This window comes from Zonotrichia leucophrys, chromosome 1A (genome assembly GCF_028769735.1).
Source record: "Zonotrichia leucophrys gambelii isolate GWCS_2022_RI chromosome 1A, RI_Zleu_2.0, whole genome shotgun sequence".
Taxonomy (NCBI): domain Eukaryota; kingdom Metazoa; phylum Chordata; class Aves; order Passeriformes; family Passerellidae; genus Zonotrichia; species Zonotrichia leucophrys.
Window position 1 is genome coordinate 31,945,238 of NC_088170.1, and position 24,513 is coordinate 31,969,750.

Sequence of the window (24,513 nt, forward strand, 5' to 3'; positions counted from 1 at the left end):
GGATTTGCTTGTTTTGTTTTATTGAGAAAGACTGGGAATCAGGGAAGTCCTGCTATTCTTTGCAGCCTTTGGTTGTTAGAAGGGAATGTATTTTATGGGAAATAACTTAGGCTTTCACAGCCAGCAGCAAGCTTGATTGGGTATTACAGAGGAGGAGCAGACTCAGATATTTTCTTCTGGACTTGTTGAAGTTTGTTCTAATTTGAAAGAAAAGCCTTAGTATGTGAGATGTTAAAACTATGGATGTAGAAATGGATAGTTTGTGCATATGTTTACATGATGCTTTATGTAATTGTTGTTATTTTTTGTGTGAATATCTTTCTGTAACCATGTACTTACAAACTCTGTGGAGTTTTTCAGGCTAAGACAGTGCCTTTGTCCTCTCTTGAAATGCCAGTACTTAGTTTTCTGCATGAAGTCTCTGCACAATAGTCAACATCCAACCAAGAACCAAAAGGAAAAAACCCATAACTGATGATTTGCTGGAGTGTTTTCCCTCCTGTGACAGAAAGATATCATATACTGTTTGTTTTATTTAAAAATAACTCTCTAAAATGTGAAATCCAGAAGAAAAACAGATAGAAGCAGAGAAATTATTGGCTACTATATGAAGAAGATATCTCAGAAGAGTGCAAACATGCTTTTTGCTGTGTGGTGGTTATAGTGAGTCATATTGTTTCCAATCATTTACTACTGAATAAATGACAGCTATAAAAAGACTATATTTGTTTGCTCCTGAAAAAATACCTATGAAAGTCAGGCATGAAAGAGTTCCTTGAGGCAAAAGAATTTCACATAACTTATTCTTACTTTAGCTATCACTATGCCAAAGATGTTCAATTTTCAAGACTTATTTAAAGTTCTGACACACGTATGTTGTTCTATCAAAACAAAAGAAGAAAGACAAACACTTTGGAGTTTGCCTGTATTACATTATTCTTTAATATAAATGACATATAAGTTTTACAAATTAGAGAGATTGACTTTGGAGTATTAAGAGTCTGCAGAAGATTTTTTTCAGGTGATGTTTTTATTGAGTATATGTTTAGCTTTGAAGATTGACAGTAGATATGTGCAGCCTACCTTTGATGTGCTTGCTACCCGCTGGTATGGGTTGAAGAATCCCAATTTACAGAGGGCTCCAAATCACTCTAAATAGATGCATCCACAAATGATGTCTCAACAATGTCCACAAAATAGCAGTTATTTCACTTCATATATTCCTATACTTATGGTTTTGCTTCTATAGTTAAAATTCCACAAATTTGTCGGACAGAGGAGCCTGCATATCTCTACTTCACAATTAATTCCATTTTTTAAAAACCAAAACCAGTAAAGGATGTTGATAAATGTACAATGAAGAACAAGTGAAAAGTGAACTGCTACGGTTTTTTTTTTAGATAAATACATGGACTGATAACAATTACTAAACCTTTATACCATACTCTGCAAGGCAGTACAATCATAAAAACTGCTCTTGTGACTAAAGTAAGAAGGATTTGCTCTAGAGAAATTTAGTCATTGAGCTCCAGATATAGGTTACAAGTTTTTTACTGCAGACTACTCAATATTTTATTCATTAGGACGATGTTAGGCTAATTCTGAATAGCATTGCTCTAGAAGAATGGCAAACTTTAAAGAACTATGTGTAAAATACAAATTTATTTATTTTTTTCAAAAATAATGACATTAGCAACAACTTTATTTGCCTCTGCTAAATAGATACATTCAGAATTATCTTATAGTGGATATTTTTAAACCTCCAGGGCTTGAAATAAATTTAAAGGAGGTAACTCTTACCTTCTCAAGTCTCAAGATGATTTGAGAGTCTTTTTTCCCCTCTGCTATTTTTCTCTGTGTGTGGCTATAAAAATAACCTCAATCACTGTCTTTTTTTTTTTTTTTAATAAATCATAACTTGACAAATATTTACTCCGAATTTCATATACAGTGGAATCTGAAAACCTGCAGCATTCAGCAAACTGAAAAATGCCACAGAAAGCATGCTGGAAAAGAAGGCTGAAATAAGTCAGTTTAAAGCACAGTGGGCAATTCTTATTGGTGGTATGCTTGCTCTTGTACATCTGTTATGTCTCATTTATTCTACATCAATGGATCATTTCCACTTAAAAGTGAAGTTTCTGGCATTTGGCGTTAATTGTTAGCAATGGTTTTTTGAACAGGCCTATGAGGACAGACACTTTAGCTGGAACACAACCGACCCCCATCCCTAGAGATCTATTTGTAATTCCCAATCTGTACTGCGGAGCGCTCGTGGATACACCGGAAGGCAGAGGGCTGGATCTCCCAGTACTGCACGGGGTTGCTGAAGAGGCTCACGCCGGAGTAGCTGGCCTTCTTGGTGTTGTAGCCAAGGGGGCAGAAGTCGTTGATGCCAATGGAAGCAATTTTGTTGTTATGAAGATAGACCACCTGAAAAGCATGCAAGTACTGAAGTGAGAAATTGAGCTATCATGGCAAATAAGAGAAATAATTTCATATTAAATGTTTCATATGGATTTTAGCAACATTATGCAAATATGTCTTTTTTCCAAACAAATCCTTGACCCTTTTTACCTTTTGAAATACCTAGCATGTACCCAATTGACATAATTTCTACAGAAAGTTCACAAACTGTGCAAGGAATCTAATAACGTGTCACAGACATGTTTTATGAAAAATCTTTTCCTTAGGATTTTTTCTCCTGAGAAGCTGAGAGGCCTCAGGAACAAAACGTAAACAATAATTATCTGCTGCTGTGGAATGCAACAGGTAGATCTTTGATTGGTCCATGTTGGTTGTTTCTAATTAATGGCCAATCAAAGTCCAGCTGTCCAGGCTGTCTTGGTCAGTCACAAGCCTTTGTTATCATTCCTTTTCTATTCTTAGCTAGCCTTCTGGTGAAATTCTTTCTTCTATTCTTTTAGTATAGATTTAATAAATTATATATCATAAAATAAAAAATCAAGCCTTCTGAAACATGGAGTCAACATTCTCATCTCTTCCCTCATCCTGGGACCCCTGTGAGCACCATCACAATAATGTTGCTGTCAGCTGGTAGAACTGTAACCAAAAGAGGAGCCAAACTGTGAAGTTACGAATACAACACTGTGGCTCTGGAGCATGCACTGTATACTGCAGGAAAGACATTCTGTGCTGTTCTTGTGAGCCAGCAAAGGCTTCCTGAAGATAAAGGGAAGCCCCATATCTCTCCTGAGGAAGACACCAAGGTTGTCACCACGGTAATGTGATGAAGGAGAGAAAGTTAAAAGATACGGACTCTAGCTGGCTCACAGAATTATGTGGCTCCTTGATCACCCACTGAGAATTTTGTTTCTTTCCTATAACCAATGGGCAGTGAATGTGTATGTTAAGTGAATGTAAATATCTTGAAAAAGTATAAAAGCAACATGTTGCTATAACAAATCTCTCTTGCACCCTTCTGTTGGAGTTGTGGTACTTTGTGTTGTGTCGTGCTCTATAACGACATCATACAGAGACTATATTTGATGCCAATTGGTTTCTCTCCAGCTCTAATATTTTCATTCTCATGAGTGCAACTATACAGGACGCAGAGCCAAAGTAACACTAATGACAATTTAAAGTAGCTGATGAATATTATTTAGCTCCAGAGTCACCACTTCTGGAGAATTTTTCCAAGCAACATGAAGGGGGCAATTTACATTTGGGAGTCTTCATTCTTTGAGAGCTTTCTTTCCTGTAAAATCTTAGTCTGGGTGAAGACATATTTGAATTGCTTCCAAGAGGCAATATTTCTAGATATCTGGTCAAAAGGACGTCAGAAATACTGGTGATGTGGAATGCCTATTTTGTCTGTTTGTCCTCCTGATGGCACTGTTTTGTGAGATAACAAAGGAAAGGTTATTGGGAAAGGTTGCAAAATTTCACTCAGTAGAAAAGAAAAAAAAATCAACAGAAGAAATTATCTTAGAAATTATTTTTTGAGTGAAGAGGAAACCAAAGTACAAAAATAATCCCATATTTTTTTGTGGCCTGTCAGACATACAGAGATAATGAATGTACACCTCTAGTTCTGTATACCTCCATAACCATTTTCACCAAAAAATTGCAATAAGAGTCTTCCTGTTGTATTCAACATTTCCTTCATAATTCAAGTACTCATGAAACTTGCATCAAGTTAAAAATCATGTGCACATTTCTGTTCAAGACTGAATAAACACACAAATACCATTAGGAATCTTTCATCTGTTGCTCTCTGAGACAGTATGATAAACTTTACCTGTATGTATTTGTGATCACCCAGTCCACTGGGTACTCTGACAAGTTCATTGTTGTTCAAGTGGAGCTCCCTCAGGTGAGGTACATTGTTAAGAGAGCCATTCTCAACTGAAGAAATACTGTTGAAACTGAGGCCCAGTCTGAAAAAGTTTGAAAAAAAAAATAATATTGAAGGGGAAAATGCTCTGAGACTTCTTAACAATTTAATTGATAAGAGAATTTAATACAGGTAATAAGAGACCTCGTGTTAAAATAATTTGCTATGGGGGAGTACTTTTAAAGAAAGCCTTCTTCACAGTTATCTAATAGCTTGTAATTCTTGTGGCTAGTTGCAGTTTCAGAAGTCAGGGCCTGAAACTAGAACAAAATCACAGGACTGAAAATTCTTGCTTGATCTTTATGGTTGAGAGTTTTCCTAGTATTAATTAGTATTACATATAATACAAATAGTCTTATCATACTAATTTGGATATGGCAATGCTTTCAAACTATTAAATGACAAAGGAGAGTTTAATGAGAGCTCCCAACTACATAACATGAATTTACTTCGCTTAGAAATCAATTCAGAGTTCTCCTAGCTAGAATTTGATAATGAAGAATTTTCATTAAAAGTTATTAGAATGAACTTTCTTTTGAATAGGGTATACCAAGATTTAGGATAGCTTGGTGAATTAGATCCTACCTAGCAATTCTGTCTGAAGTTCTACAGAATGCTTACAATGGACTTCAGTGATGGGTACTCATAGTGAATGTCTTTGAAAAGATTGGAAAAAAATCCTCCATGTTTTTTCAGAGGGCTATAAATTCTTGTTTGACACATATCTAAATATGTGTTCTCTACATATGCAGGTCAAGAAGCAGACGTGTCAAACCTGGGAGACCAGTACCAAGAAAACCAGTTCTGAGTTTCATATTAGTCTATTGAAGAAAAATAGTCCCTTTGCACAGTCTTTTAGGGAAAGAATGAAATTATGGGAGTCTGTAGTGAAGTGGACCTAAATCCCAGAAGGAATGAAATTATATGCAATTACATCTCCTCTAAATGTCTTACAAAAACTCTCAGTCACTTGGGGCTATGCTTGCAGATGAAGTCAATATTATTGTGTAAAACAGAGGGTGATTTGGAAAGAATATGGTCTCCATTGCCCTTCCCATAGGAAAAGAAAGGAAGAATTTCACAAATCATTCTTACTTCATACATTTGATATATTACTTCCTTTCTCATTAGTGAATAAGTAACTTTTCCCAGAGTTTCAGTAAATCTCATCCAAGTGTTCTAAATCATTGAAGAGCATCATCATAAACATAATTCAAAATTGAAGAAACTCTCAGATAATTTTTCACCTTTTTTCTCCAACATCCCTGCTGAATAATTTCTACTATGTTTTTGAAAGAAACTTCATGATGCCCAGCACTGTTATTATTATTATTATGGGTTTAGAATCATAGAATCATTAGGGTTGGAAAAGACCTCTGAGACCAGCAAGTCCAAACGTTAATGCAGTCCCACCACACTCGCCCCTAAGCCAGGTCCCCAGGAGCCACATCCACATCCTGTGCCTTTTGAACACTTCCAGGGAAGCTGATTCTATCACTTCCCTGGGCAGCATGTTGAAGGGCCTGACCCCCCTTTCAGTAAAGAAATTTTTCCTAATATCTTATCAAAATCTCCCTTTGTTTGGTTCAATTTCCATTGTTTGAAGCTAGTCCGTTTCAGTAAGTTTCATTAGAATATAGATATTGGTAATATCAACACATAATGTGCAAGGATGTGTAATGTGAATGTTGTCTTGGAACTCATTCTTGCAAGTAATCAGCAAAGTCTTTTCTGGATTTACTTTCAGAAGATTATTGGGTTTTTACTGAATCACTCAATGAAGGCTTTTGAAAGACTTAGGAGTAACTTGATAAGGAAAATAAACAAAAAAGGACAAATATTGTACATCTACTAGAATGCAAGAAAACTCAAAAGAGAATGAACTGACATACACCAAGATCTTGTTTTACAGTTTAAAATTCCTTAACACAGCCAGAAAAATAACCTGTTTCTCAAAGTTTATTTGTGTTTTAGGGCAGCTATTAGACTGTCAATCTTGAGTAGGCTTGAACAAGGTTGTCTGACCTTGTCCTAATATCTCTGAAAACTTTGTCATATTAAAAAAAAAAAGCTGGGGTTCTCTCTGGTGGGCTAGAGCTCTTCCATAGCTCCCTCCTTTCCCCATCTGTCTGTTTTGTGCAAGGTGCTCCTTGTTCATGCTCTTCCTTACCTCTCACCTTTGCAAAAGAGCATCTCTGACTATGCTTAGGTTGCCTGCTTAAGCACAGGGCAGAGAGTGCTTTAAAACCTGGAGCCTGCTCTGAGCAGCTCCACATTTCCACATCCTGGTCAGCAGAGAATCTTGCTGTGCCGTGCAGTGCAGCCACAATAGGAGCAGCCCAAGCTGAGATATTTTTAGGACTCCACTGGCACCTGCTGTTTAAAACTTTATGTCTTAAGGCAGACTTCCAACAGTGTTGTCCATGTGATGCTGCCTGTGGTGTTTTCCAAGTGTGAATGAGAAAAACAGAAAAACTCTGTCATCTGCAGGACAGCTCACATGCCCACAGCCTCCACCTCCAGTAATGTAAATTATTCTCTACCTGAGTAGTTATCGTCTTGTTTTGGTTTTGGAAATTCTCTTCATAATTTCTCTGAGGAATCTTATAATCTATTCTAAGCCTCTGTAACAAACAATAACTGTTTCATAGTCCTCTAATCCATATTTATAGTATTTTTATTTTTCATTAAAACCTAGGACAGATTTCTTTTTGAGTCTGTGATGAAATATTAACATAAAACTTAAGATGAAGTGTCATAATTTTTAAGAACTGGAAAGGTGTTCTAAGCTTTATATCTTGGAATTTTCATATTCAAAATAAATATTAGGTTACTATATACTTCATTGCATTGAACTGCTGTTCAAGCAACTATAAATAGTTGTAAACTAAACACCCCTTACTCAGTAATCTCTCTCTGATTTCTGTTTTCTACCCTCATTATGACAAGCGGAATGATGAAAATCCATTAATCCAGTAATCTGGTTAGAAGTCTGATTATCAGTCTTTTTAAAAACCATTTGCATAGTAATTTTTTAATATTAAATTATAAAAATTACTTGTAGTAAAAGACCATTTTTCTCTGCTACATGTTTTTTGATGTGAATGAATTCACAAATCATTCTGTATAAGGGATTTTTGGGAATTTTCCTTTTTATTTTCCTACACTTAGAGAAACTTATTCATCAACATAACCACAGATTAGCAGAGTAAAGTCGCTCTGACAGTAACAATTTTTCAATTAAATTTTATTATTTTTTTTCTTAATCATGTTCCTGGACTCATTGCAGACTTGCCCTTCTTGAGAAACAAAGGAACCATTGTCGAAAGAAGTTTTGGTTCCCATGTACTTTTTCCCTTATTTTCCAGGCAAACTGCATGAGCATTGCTGTGTTCCAAGAAAACTGCATAAACCAAAGATGGACATGAAATGAAAGAAGCATGATACAATTTTAAAAGTCTAATTGTTCTTGTTTGTTTGTTTGTGTTTTTGGGGTTTTTTGTTTTGTTTTGTTCTGGATTTTTTGTTTGGCTTTTATTTTTGTGTGTGTGTGTGTGCATTTTGTTCTCTTTTCTATTTGTTTTTTGGTTTTTGTAAATCAAATAAACAGTTGTCCCGAGCATATAGCACTCATAATTGAAAACAGATGAAAAGTTTTGTCAGGAAAATCAAAAAAAGTGTTTGTTCTCTTCAATCACTACACAAATCCTTAGAAGCCTTTCCTGCTAAGTTAAGATTTTTCCAATTATTCTAATATTCATGAAGGCCAGACTTATGTTTTATAATTGTGTGTGTGGTGATTGAAATTTCAGCTAATATTTTATGTGAAAAGAAGAAATCAATTCTTACTTTGCCAAGTTAGTGAGCCCAGAGAGACTTTCAGCATCAATTTTGCTGATTTTGTTGCCATCAAGGTGAAGCTCAGTAAGGGATGGTGGAAGGCCTGAAAGAGAGAACACCATCAAATTAATTTTGATTAAACTGGATTCTTATATTTAAAAAAAAATAATTGTACCATAACAAGGTTCTTTCACGGTTGACAAAATAATATTTCTAAACTTGCCCATGAACTGTTCACTAAATGGAATAAATAGCTTTCACAACCCTAGTGTCCTTATAAAACAGTTAACTCTTGAAAAATTAAATTCTTCTAATTTATTAATTCTACCCTTCATGATTATGTAAATGAGACCTATAAAGATCTCTCATTTTAGCCAGACTATCCATATACATAAATGTGCAAACATGTATCACCTAGATATTTAACAAGAAACAGCAGTAGAAAATGCAGCTGTAAGTATGAGGCAAAATAATTTTAATGTCATTTTAGTTAGGGTGCATACTAGTTTACAAATTCTGTTTACCGGGGAAACAAAAGAGGAAACACATTTTACCTAACTGAGGTCCCTCAAAAGAACATCCAGAACAGGAAATATGGGAAGAAAAAAAAAAAAATCAGTATTATCTCTCAAAAAGTTTTCAGCCATTTCCAAACAATCTGTTGACTGAAGTATGAATAAATTGAATATAATTTCATCTGTATTAGAATAATTCCTTTTTGTTTGTTTTGTTTTTAATAAATTACAATGAAATTGTTCTTATTTTCTAGGAATTTGCAATTAAGGACTTTGAAAAATAGCAAAGATTTCTGTTTTGTTATAGGGACACTATTTTTGGCTTCAAACCCACAGACTTGTGGAGGGCTGATTTTATGCTTGTACAACTTCAGCTAATTCTACATGAGTTTACAGTCGTGTAATGTTAATCAGGCTCAATAACCAGGCTTGGAGGCTGAAAACATTCTTCCATTTTATATTTCAGCTATGAGACAACAAAAGCAAAATAACATAAAATGACATTTCACAGTGCACCTCTCATGAAGCTTCTTGTAACCTAATGCCAAAATTTTCAAAACTAATAAAAGTAATCTGGTTTAAAATCAGATACTTTAAGGACAGACTTACAAAGCTTTCATAAGATTTTTTTCCCAACTGAGTAGAAGCTATCACGTTATACCTGTGCAATTCCCTGAAATACTAATGGAATTTCTTACCCTTTGGGATGCTTGTGATGTTGGTGTCAGCGATACGGATGTAGGAGAGCCTCTTCATGCCCTGGAAAGCTCCGTTCTCAATGCCTGAGCTCTTGATTGGATTGGTGCCAAGCTCTGCCAACAAAACATGGTTGTGAGCTGGACTGCAATGTAGGCACTTATATTCTTCAGGTCATAGCTAATTTGGAGGCACAATTTATTGGGGCACTTGTTGCCTTTCTACTATAATCACTGATCAAACTACAAATAGCATCTTAAAAAAACACTCAGTTGTGTTTGTTAAAATTTCTCATGCTCATACCTAAGACAATCACTTGATTCAGTCCATTAAAGACGGCTTTCCTCAACTTGGAGATCTCATTCTCATGAGCCCGTATCTCCTGGAGAGACTTCGGCATGTTTTCTGGGAGCTCCTTCAGGTTGTTCTTGGACAGGTAAAGTCTTTCCAGTTTCTTCAGAGGAGCAAAAGCTAATGGGCTTATTTTGCTGATTTTGTTGTTGACAAGGATCAATGCCTGTGGAGTAATAATCAAGGAGATCTCAGATGACCACAAGGAAAGTTATTTTTGTGGTGAAAAATTTTAAAATTATAATTATATTACTATTACTATTACTATTACTATTACTATTACTATTACTATTATTATTCTCTACTGCTTTTTGAGGTCTTCTGATGGCAAATTTGGTGAGCTGAAGTAAATATAATGCAGTATTAAAAAAAAGATTATAAACTTCTGAAACAGTGAAACATAAATCCCATAGAACAAATGCAAGTGTTACTTCATTGCTGGGACTGCAATGCAGCTTCTGTTAGCATCCATAATTTATGTTTAAGAAGAAGTACAATCATTCCATTTGCAAGCTGGGAAGAACAGGACAGTCACAAAAATTACAATTTTTATTTGGGTATTTTTTTCTGGTTTTGTTTATCCTAAGGATACTCTTATACCTTATCCATCATCACACAACCCTTCTAACCAGTGTCTCCTGAACAGGAAATTCTATTACTCAATAGAGTGAAGGCACAGCCCAGCTTAATAAAAATATGCATAACTTCACCTCATTCCTCTTATTCTTATAAAACAGCACTTACTAGATTTTGGACAAATAACAACCTTTTTTTTTTTTTTTTTTCAGAGATATAAGCTATCATTTTGGTAAGAAAAATTTGTATAGAAGGGGAACAATCTGTAGCATCAGGCTCCAAGCCCTGCTGTTGGGAATCATGGACCATACATACTTTGCCTTACTTGTCAGTGCCTAATCCAGTTCTCACAACTGTGATACCTAGAATCAGGGTAACTCTAAGATTGTCTCTCTATACATTCAGCTGAGAAAGACCTTCATGAAAGCACTCTTATCTGTAACAGGTGCTCTCTGCATGCCTCTGAAATTTACATTACTTCTAAATCTCATAGATTAATTAACCATGACACAGAAAGGGCAAAGGCCTCATTACTATCAGGACATAACACAGTAATGGAGATTATTTCAGATATAATAGACACTTGAATGATTCTTATCATTCCATCTGTTTGCTATCTACTTATCAGATTTACAGCGCTGCATGTTTTTTGCAGTGGATTATGTAGAATGTGCCATTTAAGTATTGATATAATATCTACTTATATTCATTAATAGGGCATCTTTTTCACCACCTCCATTGTGCTAGTTTTAGAAACAGAAGACAAAAATTGTTGTAAATACTATAGTGAACATCAGAGTGTTTTCATATTTTCAATATTTTCAGAATTACACTTTAGTCTGTTTCTTGGAGGAAAATGGAGTGTCTGACATTCCATAATCAGTTAAGTATTAAAACAGTGACAAGACTATCAGCCTCTGTGAGAGCAGCTCTCCATCATGGAAACTGGAAAGAGGCGTGAAAGATGAAAATGGTGATGAGTTTTTCCCCTGATGGGCTCCTCTTGCAGATCACCCTGAGCAAAGCCAGCAGTGTGTCCTGGACATGGTTTCACTGAGTGCACGTAAAGCTGAACAGAGCTGGTTTCAATTTGGTGTGCTAGCTAGAAATAACTCACATGCAAGAGGAGGGAGAAGAGGTCGCCCACAGTTCAGCAGAGCATTTCTCTAACAATAAGCCCATCCCAAAATAAATATGTTGGTCAGTGGAGTTGGTCAGGCACCAACTCCCTTTCATTTGGGCCTGTATGATAAAATCTGACATGAGAACACATGGATACACATTGGGTGTGGTTTTCTGATTCATGATTGCCAGAATTATGATACAGATATAGCTTCTGCCCATAGTGAAATTCAGCTACCTGTAGAGTATTAGGACATGGCAAACAACCCAGTTATTTAGAAGTACTGCAGTTGGAACTAGGCAGATTAGTGTATTACATTGCTTTTATTTCAATAATCAAATGTACTACCGCTAATTTCATTGGTCTTTATTTTTATTAATTTCACCATGTATTTTTTTCATAGATCTCTAAGTCAACACTCAATGAGTTTGGGCTCATGTTATGAATATTTGAAAGTTTTATCCTGTATCTTGTTTTTTACTGATTAACCATTTGTTTCAGCTAAAAGACTGCTTTTTTTGGATTTCTTTTAACCATGTTGTCTTTTAAATTTAAAAAAATATAAATTGGGCAACAATAATCACAGCTGATGACTTGGTGTCAAATATTTCTTGATGGAAATAGGCAGGCATACATTCAGCTAGGCACTGTAAATATTGTCTGAGTAGCGGATTGTTATATCTCTTCAGAGTGGAACTGATACCCCTGACCAAACCCAGAAGTTATCTAGGTACCTAGAATTATGCTTTTCCAATGGTTTCTCATGAATATGTTAATGTTATCTTTGGGAAACAGATTTTTTTATTATTCAAACACTCAAGGAGTCTCTCACTTAGAAATGACGGTATTCTATCAAAGGTATGTATAAAGCCACTAATTTCACAGTGGGAACATGTGTTTGGTGGTATAAGGTGGGAAAGTAACACAAGCCAGAATTTACAACTTTTTCTGTACCAGAATAATATTTCCCACTTAGATCCCTCTCTGCAAGTCCCTGCTCCCAGTATTTCAAACCTGCATTATTTTTCCATTGTTGTGCAGCTGTAAAGAAGGAAAAATAAACCCACACACCAGTTTGTAAGAGACATTTTGCTGTTTCCCAGAGCAACAATAAATGATGAGGATAACACACCAGTATAGCACCTGGCAAGCCATAGCCCTGGATTCCTTTCCCACTTCACAATGCCTCTATTATACCCCTTACTTAAAGAACTAAGTTATTAGCCTTGCAGCAAGGCTGTTTACTTTCCTCAGAATGTGTCCCGTATGGTTTGCATGTAACAAAAGCTAAACCAAACCAAAATAAAATAAAATTAAAAACTCAGGAGATTTAGAGGTCAATGAAAACAGGAACTAGGGGACAAAAACCTAGGGAAAACATCTGCAGGCAGTGTTGCAGAGGAATGGATCTTAGGCAAAAACAGGTCACAGGACCAGCTATCCAGAATAAAGCCCAGATGGCATGATGGCACATTACATTCGGTGTGTTAAAGGACATGAAAATTTTGTACAGGGCAAGAAGCACTTGGAGAGAAAAATAAGGGTCATCCTGAAAGTGCTCAAGAATGCTGGAGCCGTTGGTTACAGATACCACTTGCAATGCTGCTGGTGTGAGATAATTTGGCAGAAATGACATTCTAGAACAAAAGTCACATAAACTGATGCCCTTATTGGAAAATCTATCCTCTTCTACACTTTCACTTCTAATGGAGGAAAAAGGATATTTCATTTAGAATAAATATATTCCCTTAATCCTAACTTCCCCTGTCCAAAAAAATTTAAGCACATAATGAATTGACAATAAAAGTGACTGAGAAAACAAATGCACAGCTTTCAACATGACCTGGTATGGATACAAAAATATATGGAAGAGGAAAGAAAGAAAAGAAAGAAGAAAGAAAAGAAAGAAAGAAAGAAAGAAAGAAAGAAAGAAAGAAAGAAAGAAAGAAAGAAAGAAAGAAAGGAAAGAAGAAAGAAAGAAAGAAGAAAGAAAAGAAAGAAAGAAAGAAGAAAGAAAGGAAGAAAGAAAGAAAAGAAAAGAAAGAAAGAAAAAAGAAGAAGAAGAGAAAAGAAAGAAAGAAGAAAGAAAGAGAAGAAAGAAGAAAGAAAGAAAGAAGAAGAAAGAAAGGAAAAAGAAAGAAAGAAGAAAGAAAAAGAAGAAAGAAAGAAAGAAGAAGAAAGAAGAAAGAAAGAAAGAAAAGAAAGAAAGAGAAAGAAAGAAAGAAAGAAAGAAAGAAGAAAGAAAGAAAGAAAGAAGAAAGAAAGAAAGAAAGAAAGAAAAGAGAAGAAAGAAAGAAAGAAAGAAAGAAGAAAGAAAGAAAGAAAGAAAGAAAGAAAGAAAGAAAGAAAGAAAGAAAGAAGAAGAAAGAAAGAAAGAAAGAAAGAAAGAAAGAAAAAAGAAGAAAGAAAGAAAGAAAGAAGAAGAAAGAAAGAAAGAAAGAAGAAAGAAAGAAAGAAAGAAGAAAGAAAGAAGAAGAAAGAAAGAAAGAAAGAAAGAAAGAAAGGAAAGAAAGGAAAGAAAAAGAAGAAAGAAAGAGAAGAAAGAAAGAAGAAAGAAAGAAGAAAGAAAAAGAAGAAAGAAAGAAGAAGAAAGAAAGAAAAAGAAAGAAGAAAGAAAGAAAAGAAAGAAAGAAGAAGAAAGAAAGAAAGAAAGAAAAGAAAGAAGAAAAGAAAGAAAGAAAGAAAGAAAAGAAAGGAAGAAGAGAAAGAAAGGAAGAAAAAGAAGAAAGAAAGAAGAGAAAGGAAAAAGAAAGAAGAAAGAAGGAAGAAAGAGATGAGAAGAAAAAAGAAGAAAGAAAGGAAGGAAGAAAGAAGAAGAAGAAAGAAGAAGAAGAAAGGAAGAAAGAAAGGAAGAAGAAGGAAAGAAGGAAGAAAGAAAGGAAGAAAGAAAGGAAAGAAAGAAGAAAGGAAGAAAGGAAAGAAAGGAAGAAAGGAAAGAAAGAATAAAAGAAAGAAAGAAGAAAGAAGAAAGAAAGAAGAAAGAAGAAAGAAAGAAGAAAGAAAGAAAGAAAGAAAGAAAGAAAGAAAGAAAGAAAGAAAGAAAGAAAGAAAAGAAAGAAAGAAAGAAAGAAAGAAAGAAAGAAAGAAAGAAAGAAAGAAGAAAGAAAGAAAGAAGAAAGAAAGAAGAAAGAAAGGAAAGAAAGAAAGAAGAAAGAAAGGAAGAAAGAAAGAAAGAAAGAAAGAAAGAAAGAAAGAAAGGAAGAAAGAAAGAAAGAAAGAAAGAAAGAAAGAAAGAAAGAAAGAAAGAAAGAAAGAAAGAAAGAAAGAAAGAAAGAAAGAAAGAAAGAAAGAAAGAAAGAAAGAAAGAAAGAAAGAAAGAAAGGAAGGCATTAAGTACTGAAAAATACATTAAGTACTAATACATCAGTTTGTTAGGCTTAGAGGTTTCATAGCAATTTCCCATGGATAAAACTCAACTTCCATCCTCATTTTCCTGAGATAAAGCTTTTTTCCTTTGTCATAATATAGCATGTAAAATGCACAGTAAACATTGACTCAGTTGCAATATTTCACCACCTTATCATGACCAGCAGTTTAAGTAGCATTCAGAGAGGAAAAAAAAATTAAGCTTTGCTCCAAAGATGACTTTCTCTTTTAGTGAAACACCTCTGGTATTTCTGTAGTCAGGAGAAAAATAAAAACCACTGTATGACAGGAATAGACCCCGGCTACGTTGAAGTCAGTGGGAGTCTGGCCATTTAGCTCCCTCTGACCTGGTTTCTACATCAAATATTTATTCCCAACACAAAAAGGAGGATTCACAATTCAGGAAACTTTTGGAATCCTTGTTGGCAGGCTTTTGTCAAAATACAGCCTGACAAGCTGCAGAGGCAGTGTGTGGCAGGCAGGCTGGAATTAGCATAGGGTTGTTCTTGTTGTGGTTACTAAAACATCCAATTTTTGTCCTGTCTAGGGGTGGGGAATTAAATTTTCTGGTGTAATTTCATTATATGAGATTCTCAGGAGACTGTTCTGAGGCGTTTCAATCCCCATTCATCTTAATTTAGTATAGTTAGAAGTGAGAGCCTTGCCAAAACCAGAATTAAAATGGAAAATTACCAGCAGACTTTCATCAGCCATATTACATAGTGATACACCTGTTTTGCCAGCTGGGGATGGAACTCTTATCTAACATCAATTCTTTACTGATGCATGCATCCTTCAGGGTTTAAACTGAAAAGTCAATTCCTGACCCAATGGAATTTCTTTAATTTCCTGGGTTATGTATTACATTATTACCTGTTTTTTATTACAGTTCTGCTAGGAACAGTTATATCTTAAGAACTTTAACCTCAGGAGCCAGGCATCCCAATAAAAATAATAATAAAATTAATCCCTTTTGTTTACCTTACATTTTAAGTTAAGTCATACTTATAACCTGACCATAGAGGGAAGACTTTCTTCAAAATTACTAAAGACGTATGTACATTTATGGAAAAAACTAAAAAACTAAAAACAACCCAAGAACAAAACAAGCAAACAAACAAACAAAACCCCCCAAAACCAGAACTTGTCAGAAATGCAGTTGTTATTTTTCTCTAATCATCCAAAGCTAGGATCAAGAGAACATAGCTAAGGAAAGAAAGGAAAAAAAGGATGAGATGGAAGCAATAGAGAGGAATGAATTGTGAAGGAAGGAGATGTCAAGGCACTGGAGAAGCAGCCTGTCAGTACAAACAAGAGAAGCCAGTGGAAAACACTTTAATAATATGCACAGGACATTGTTGAATAATCTCACCAAGAAAAGGAGCCTGCTGCAGACCTAGTTTGCCTGGCCTTTGAGCTCTCACTGGTACCTCTCATGCAACATGACTTGCACAGATGATGAGGAAACAGGTAGTTCTGCATTTTCCTTTTTCATTCAACCCTGTCCTTGTCTACTGTGGCAAGAAATTTTGGTCATTCATTAAATTTATTACAATTGATCTGATTTTTTAATTGTTATGTTCTATAAAAGTTTCCTTTTTTTATTAGCCTAGAATGCTGGCTCTCTCCAGAATTTTAAGGACTTCAAATATTTGGTCCTGGTTTTTTTCCTCACAGGAAAAAATCTTTACCCATTGTACAAGAAAAATGTTTTCTGTTCTTGTTTCTGTGGAAAATCTCAGTGTTTCTTAAGCATAATGCAAAGGTGAATATGAGGAAGTGAAAATTCTCTAAGGGAATGCTGTATTTCAGAAAGATTAATTTTTATTCCCCTCTCTGAATATTTTTTAGGAACCTAAAGCTGCACCTCACTCATGCCACTCATGATAATAGGAACTGGGTTCAGAGGTAGAAGCTGGACAGAGATATGTGTCTTTGTTTTTCCACAGTAGGATGGTGATTACTGATTCTTCTTTCTGTGATTTACAGAGACAAGGTGTTAACTTCTTTTAATGCCTGGGAAAAGGGAACTGAAAATGCAATGAGTCATCAGAAGACTGGATTATTTAATTGATTCTTTTGATCTCAGGGGTTTTCTGTATCTCTGAAAGATCTTAGACTTTTCTTTAGGTTTGGTTTGCTTTGTTTGGGTGTTTTGGGATTTTTATTTTGTTTGTTTTTTTCTTTGTTTTTTTTAAAAAAAGGATGGCATTAAAATTTCTAGTGCCATACATTAATTTTCCACTTGCTGTTACTACTAAAAGAGTTTCAGTTTCTCTGCCTGCACATTTAGTATGGATATGGTCATAACTTTAAGTTCCAAGTTTAAATCTTTTATCTCTTAAATCTTTTCCTTCAGTTTAAACAAAGTTTTGTTTAGCATTTTTGTATGCGCAGCCATGTCTTTAAACAGTTCTGCTAGCTTCAATTAGGTAATGTTCCATTTGATTTCAGGCCAACAGTGCACTCATCTTCTTTCACTACACCAGCACTCTGCCAATTGAAAAATTCTTGTTGGAGAAGCATGCAGTCACTATTCTGCTGTTTGTGCTGTTCTTATAGTGATCTAACACAGAGCAGTTTGTTTCACCATTTTTTCCAGGTGCAGGCATTCTTCTGGTTTGCTTTGGCTTTGCCACACAGCCTGCAACTCCATGTGCTGTTTGTGCAGGCTCCTCCTTTACTCTGCATGGGAGCTTACTCATGCAGTATTTTGGATTCTTTATTGTGTCCATGGGGTCAAAGTACTGAACTCCATCCAGAAATGTCAGTCTGCCTGGAAAATTCTTACTGTTTCATAGAAATAGAGACTTTTTTTCCTGGCTTTTCCAATGGATTTCCTGTCTGACTTTTTTGCCACAGGTCTAAGTCATAAGAAACTTTTTTTATATAGTAATATCAGACAGTTTTCTGAAAATGTGAAACTCAGTCCTCAGCCCGTTAAAAAGTCTTCACATTTTACTCTGTTTTCTCAATCCCTGTGCTAAAAAAAAAAAAATCAAAACCACACAAACAAACAATCTTTCATTTTCAAATATGGTGAAGTCTCACTGAGTTTTAATAGTACAAAATTAATAGTTTAGCCACTTTTTCCTGGATAATTTAAAGCTATGAAAATATCAAGTGCACTGTAACTGTTGACTGTGATGTTTCTTGGCAGAAATCTATTATTTGCAGGTAAATATTCCTTTAGCTGTGCCCTCTTCTAATTGCTTGACATATTTCCACAGCTGCAAATTTTAGCTGTGCTTGGGAAATCTACTCAGGAAAATTTTCAATACTAAGAATATTTTGGTAGGTTCTAAGTTCTCTTTCATCTCCAGTGCTGTGTCACTACACAGTGATGTGTAGCATAAGCAGTTACATTTGTACTGAAAGAGAAGCCATGAACAAATTAGGGGTAAATCCTTTATTTTCTTGCTACTTATTCTGGATTTTAGAACCAGCCAAACCTTAGGTTCAATCCAACTTGTTCATGAAAATCACTTCTAAAACTGATTCACTTGTGGTTGGTGACATCTGTAGGTATTAGGAAGGTATTTTAATGGATTATTTAAAAGTAACAAACTGTATAAGCTGCTCATTTTTTTTCAAGAGCTATGCAAATTGGAGTTTAAGGAATTTTTCCCTTAAGTGATCATTCATGCAATCAGTTAAGTCCAATTTCCAATTTTAGATTTTGTCACAGAAATTTTAGTAAATCTTTCTTGTAGAGTACAAGAAAGTTTAGTAAAGTCTAAGAAATTTTTGAACATCACACTGTCAACTGTGGCATTAACCCAAGCCATGATTCTCTGGAAATAAGATTAAAAAGCACATGCATTTTTTATATGTGCCTCACACACTTATATATCTTTAAAATAAATGAGATAATAGAGCTCTGTCAGTAACAATGCTTTTGAGTTTTACTTTCTAAAAACAATACTCCCTCTGAAAAATATTTAATTGAAAGTTGGGGAATGGGAATCGTTCCCAGATATTACACAGGAATATTCCTGCTGAGAGCAAAGATGGTGCCTAGTTACATAAATATACTGCATGACTAAATTATTTTTTTGGGGAGGAGATCATAGAATCACAGAATGGTTTGGGTTGGAAGGGGACCTTGAGAGAATCATTATTTGTTCTTGAGTAAATCCAGGAAAATTGCAGTTTTGAAGGTTACATGTTAAAATTTTTGCTAATGCATGTTTTCCAGTGGTCCTTAAGCATCTCCTGGGTACTTTTGTGAGTAAACAAATAATTTCTTCCCTGAGGAGTTACATGTTTAATTTACTATTAAATTGTATTTGTTGTAAAAAAAAGAAAAAGAAAACAGGAAAACCGAAAAAAAACCAAAGTAAAGAAAACCCCTTAGAGTTAACTTCAATGACATAAAATAAGTTCACAACAGCATAGCTCACAGCAGGATGTGCAATTGAAACCTGGACCAAATGCCAAGTGGGTAGAAGTCACTGGGAGCAGTGATTCTCATCTGCAATACCATGCTCTGACTCATTTAATACAGTGTCATGAAGAAGGATTGCCAAAAGATTAATTTCACTGATAAGAATTTTGTCTCTTTTAGCATCTCACAGATAAACTTCATAGAAAACACAGGACTCCTTTCCAAGGTGGAAGAAAACCAAAGCAAACAGGCAGGAATTACAGTGTCAAATCTGTCCTGTAGCCAAAGAAGGGAACTGAAAAAAATTCTGGGGAACAAATTATCTCATTCTTAAAGCTAGACTGCTGAAATGTGATGTGGAAGAACATGTTTTGTTGTCTTTAGAGGTTATCTGTGGAACTAGATCAACTACAGACACCTATGCTAAAATTAGATGACATGAACCTCATCATGATTCACTCATGCAGATCCCCTCACTATGGACGGTCTGGCATTCATATTTTTTTTAAATTATCTTCTTGATGTTGCATTTGAACAAATATTTAAGATGGACTTTGGAAGAAATTAAAAGAGGTAAAATTTTATAGTTTTTTTTCCAAATATGAGTAGCTAAATGTAGATTCTTGTTTTAAACAGTGATTCTTTGGGTGATGATATTGGCACCAGTTATGGATAAAAAATTGGGAGTTGGCTTCTTGTTTGTGAAAGAAATGGAATAGAATAGAATAGAATAGAATAGAATAGAATAGAATAGAATAGAATAGAATAGAATAGAATAGAATTAAAATAGGCTGTAAGAAGCCAAAGAAGATATTGTTTATAATAATAAAGGATCAAATGGAGGAATGCACAGAATAAAATGAGTTTTTGGAAGCCTAGAAAGTAATATTTTCAGGTGTATGCCTGAGTTAGGATATTACTTTCAAAGAGAGAAAATAGCCTTTTTCTGCTCTGTAAGGAAAAATATTTCAACAAAATTCAGGCAGAAGTATGAGGTGTGTATTTAAAAATGTTGATAAAAACTATAGACAGGAAGGAGAACCTCAGACAGAGAAAAAAAAATAGAAACAGAGAGGAAGGTAGCTGTCTGATGGAAACTTGGAAAAGAAGAGGTGAACCAGAAAAAAAAAAAAACAGTCACAGAAACCAGGAAGGAAAATATTTCAGCAAAGAGGAAACCAGACAGAAGTGTTAGAAGAGACTGGCATGTAAAGGATGAGGATGGAGCTTTGCAGGGAGAAGGTTATTGCAAAAACATCATTTCATTGTATTCCAGGGGGCAGAAGAGTAATTTGGAAATACTCTTGAATTAAAATTAGCACAGAATGTCTGCTGACAAACGTGGCACAGAGAATTCTCTGTGAGCTCAGAGGTAGGAGGGGAAAGAGTACAGTAAGAAGGGAGTGAGGTGGCAGGGCTGAGATGGAAATTACCAAGTAACTGTGCCAAAGAGACCGAGAACATAAATAAATATGTGAGAGGAGCTAAGATGGGAGATCAGGGGACTGAATGGACAGGAGACAGGCATGAAGAGCTGAAAAGAGCTGAGAAACTTCTGTAGTTTGGCAAGAAAGCTTGCAGGAGAGAAATGGGGATAGAAATAAATAGACTGGGCTGGTGGAGGAAGATCACAAATTATTTAATCGGTTTTCAATAAAAAATGCATTGCTAGGCCAAACCCACATTTTCTCCCCGTTTTTATTGGTAAATGCCAGTTCACTTTTAGACTTACATGAAGATTCTTCAGGTTCTTGAAATCTCCTTCTTTAATTTCAGTGATTTTGTTGTTCTGTAAGTCCAACAGGGTTGTGTCTGGGGGAAGGTCTTTTGGCACCTTTTCCAGGCCTAGTGACAGTAAAAAGAACAATTAACTTTGGAAGAAACTTTAAATAAGGGACAGTGCCTTTCTTAGTAGCATTTTTCTTTCAGTAAACACCATTTCTAGAACTAATTTCCTGAAGCAGCTTATGAAGACTTATTTGAAAGTGTTTCTGTCTCCAGACAGTCAAAGAGAGTTTTATTTTGCTAAGTTGAACCAACATTTATTTATTCACATTTCCATTATGCCTTTTCTGAGAAAATATCTGAGTCTGAGGTATTGAAGCAAAGGATTTAGTTTGGGGAAATAATTTCTAACATGTTTTATTCCACTGAATTGTGTGAATAAAAAATCCTTTTGGACAGAGATATAGTATTTGTTTTTTTCACTGGGTGTTAGCTTTTGTAGACAGAGAACCTTTCCTGCTTTTAAAAGGTACTAGGCTTTTTGAAGGAAGTATGATAGTTAATTATAATAATTTCCAGAAAAAATACAGTTTGTTTGACAGTAACTGAGTAAATTGCAGTAAAATCCACCTTAAAAAAAACCCAAACTACCAATCCACCTCCCCCCTTTTCTCTGAACTGAAACTATGTCCAAGTTTTCTGGAGAACAAATCTCTTGGTTTCACTACAACTGCCAAAAGAACATCAGACAGTTTAAATTAAAGACTCTCTTTGGGACTATTTTCTGAATAGCTGATATGTAAGTCTGATGAAGTCATGGAAATGAAATTATTTAGTGTTAAATAACACTTGCTTTACCCAGCTTTCCTTTCATACTGTGACTTGGAATAAAACAAATCTTTTACAGTCATTCTGATTTACCACAAAATTAAAATGTTCTTTCCTAACTAGCTTTTTTTTTTTAACAGAATGTGAAATGGTAAATGAATAGTTGGTAGGAAAAAATTTTTAGACACTAATGAAGTCTCTATATGGACATGTATCAGAAGTGAACTTCTCTGGGTAAAATTGTCTTTTTACCAGTAAATGTTTTAACTAGTATTCCTGAAGCTCTATTTGAACTCTTCTGGGAAAGATCTCTCTGCAAGTATTGCCAATGTCTCCCCAGAATGATGGTGAACTGCAAAATGTTCTTCTCAGAGGAAAGATATATACCTATATATGTTATTTTTTAAACCTGTATACTAATCCCTGTATACTAAAGCATGGCATTGCAAACACAGTGGGATACGCTTCCCAGAGAAAAGCTGCTTTGTCCACCATGGCTGTTGGGATTCCATGCCTGGAGATTCTCCAAAGCTGTCTGGATACAGCCCCAAGCACCCCCCTAAGCAGGGCAGTGGCCTAGATGGTCCCAAGAGCTGATGCCCAAATTCAACAATTCTGTGATTCTGTGATACTTATTGCTCATCAAAATGTGTTCTCACACACAGAATGTTGGTTTCTCTGTCAAAATCTTGCTGTGTGTAGCAAAACTCATTCTCTTTCAAGCCTTTCTTAGAATATATGTGTGTATATGTAAAGAGAAAAGTATGGTAAGATAAAAAATATGAAAATATTTGGACCAGATTTTTATTAAAATTGAGTGTAATAAAAAATTATCTGAATTTTAATTACAACATAATTCAAAGGTTTTAAAAAGCAGAATCATGTGGCCTGGGATGAACTAATAAATGCTTCATAAACTGACACCAGCCAAAACTCACATCCCATCCTGTTTACCTTACTGATGTTCAGTGCACAAATATTTGATACAGATTAAGATTGTTCATATTACTAAAATAACTTTTCCTCATTTAGGCATGGACTTGGTTCTTACTTCAACAGTTGCAAAACCCTCATTACTTTCAGAAGGGTAGTTCTAGAGTTCCAAATATATAAGAATATGATACTGTATAATTTGCATGTTGGTTGTCTTTGGACAGTTTCTGTCTTCAGTGAACTGATGTCAACAACTATAAAATTCTTTCCCAAAAACTCTGCTTTTCAAGACCATAATTTTGTTATAACTTCCTACAGTCTAGCAACTTTTCTAACATTCTTCACATATTAAAAAAAAAATACCAAAACAACCTGAAGGGTTTAATTGTTTATATTCAAAGACTCAAAGTAGCATTATTGTGCCCTGGTTGTCAGCATGTTTGCATTAGTAGGCTGGTACCTCTAGTAAGGGTTATGGCAGACAAGAGGGTGCAAGAGCTATGCAGTCGTGCTTTATGGGATGCCCTTGGAACACACCTTGTAAGAGCACTTGGGGAACACTTGGCTTGCCACTGAAGGGATAATTTGCCAGAGACTAAACTTCACCCACAACTTCCAGCTGTAATTTTCAGTTTCTAAAAGCTCAAGTGTTATTCATTAACATAGTAGAACTGATAATTTCTCAGAGCAATAAACTTAGACTTTTAATGTTTCTTATTATAAAGATAAGACAAATTTGATAATCAGAAATCCATTTCTGAAAATTATGTATAACATCATTTTCCTGTCTTGTACTAGAAACTAGATGGATGTACAATGCAATAGTAGCTCTGCATGCAGAGTATAGTTGCCATCCCTTGAAGAATTGAGCTTTTTTTATTACTTTACCCACCTATATTGTAATGCATTTCCTGAAGCTGTTTTTTAAAATGTTTTCAAAACCAGCTATAGACATTATATTTCTTTTTTTTTTTTTTAATTGATTTTTGTGGGCTTTGAAGAGCAAAGTGTAGATGAGTACAAGGTGCATACCAGCTACTGTGGTGATCTTACATTATTAGTGAAAGCAATTGAATACATCCTCCAGCTGAAACCTACATCATCTAAAGCTCTTCAGTGGAGGAAGAGTGTATAAATGTGTGAACCTGGACACTGACCTGCAAAGTCAGCATTTAATAATTCAGGACTGAACTGCATTTGAGGTGTAAGGCAGACCCACATCTCCCTTGGCTTGTGCTTCAGCCTGCAGCTCCAGATCTCTGTATAAACTGCTGCACCTCCAAAGAGATCCATGTGGCAGGAGCACTGGTGCAGTGCAAACTCATCCCTGTGCTGCAGGCTCCCAGCTTGGGGAGGAAAGCTCCAAACCTTTCTGGCCAACAGCAGCCAGTTCGGATGAGTGGGGGAGCCTGAACTGACATGACAGTGAGGCAGAGTTTAAATCAAATGGAGAAAATTGTAATCCCACTGGAAGCTCAGATGGCTCCTGGGACAGAATTATCATGTCCCAGAGAGATTTTTTTGGTTCTTCTGTCTGGGAGACAGAAGTTTAGAGGGGAATTGTGGGCTGTCCTTACTACTCATTTCTGAGAGACTCAGGAGATGCCCGTGTACTTCTGAAGCCATGTTGTACAGTGTGATCACACACCCATCTACTGATAACTTCTGGTGAAATTTATGTAATACCAACCAAAAGGAAAACTGGTGTCAGAAAATATAAATTGAGTTTCCTCTCCATCATTTTAACAACAGTATACTCAGATATTCCAGCTCTTACCTGTGATGTTTCCGTACATTAAAACTTGCTTATTGAAAA

At 35.3% G+C, this 24,513-nt stretch overlaps 1 protein-coding gene across 1 annotated transcript in view; it reads right to left on the reverse strand.

The window, feature by feature from the left end:
- Positions 1 to 918: 918 nt before the first annotated feature.
- Positions 919 to 24,513, reverse strand: part of DCN (decorin) — a 39,993-nt gene continuing 16,398 nt past the window's right edge. Inside the window, exons 3-8 of the mRNA XM_064702048.1 lie at positions 20,944 to 21,056; positions 9,712 to 9,925; positions 9,411 to 9,524; positions 8,207 to 8,300; positions 4,262 to 4,400; positions 919 to 2,433 (exon numbers count right to left, since the gene is read on the reverse strand). Of these exons, the coding sequence (XP_064558118.1) occupies positions 2,239 to 2,433; positions 4,262 to 4,400; positions 8,207 to 8,300; positions 9,411 to 9,524; positions 9,712 to 9,925; positions 20,944 to 21,056 (869 nt within the window). The 3' untranslated portion in view covers positions 919 to 2,238. The remainder of the gene's footprint in view (positions 2,434 to 4,261; positions 4,401 to 8,206; positions 8,301 to 9,410; positions 9,525 to 9,711; positions 9,926 to 20,943; positions 21,057 to 24,513) is intronic.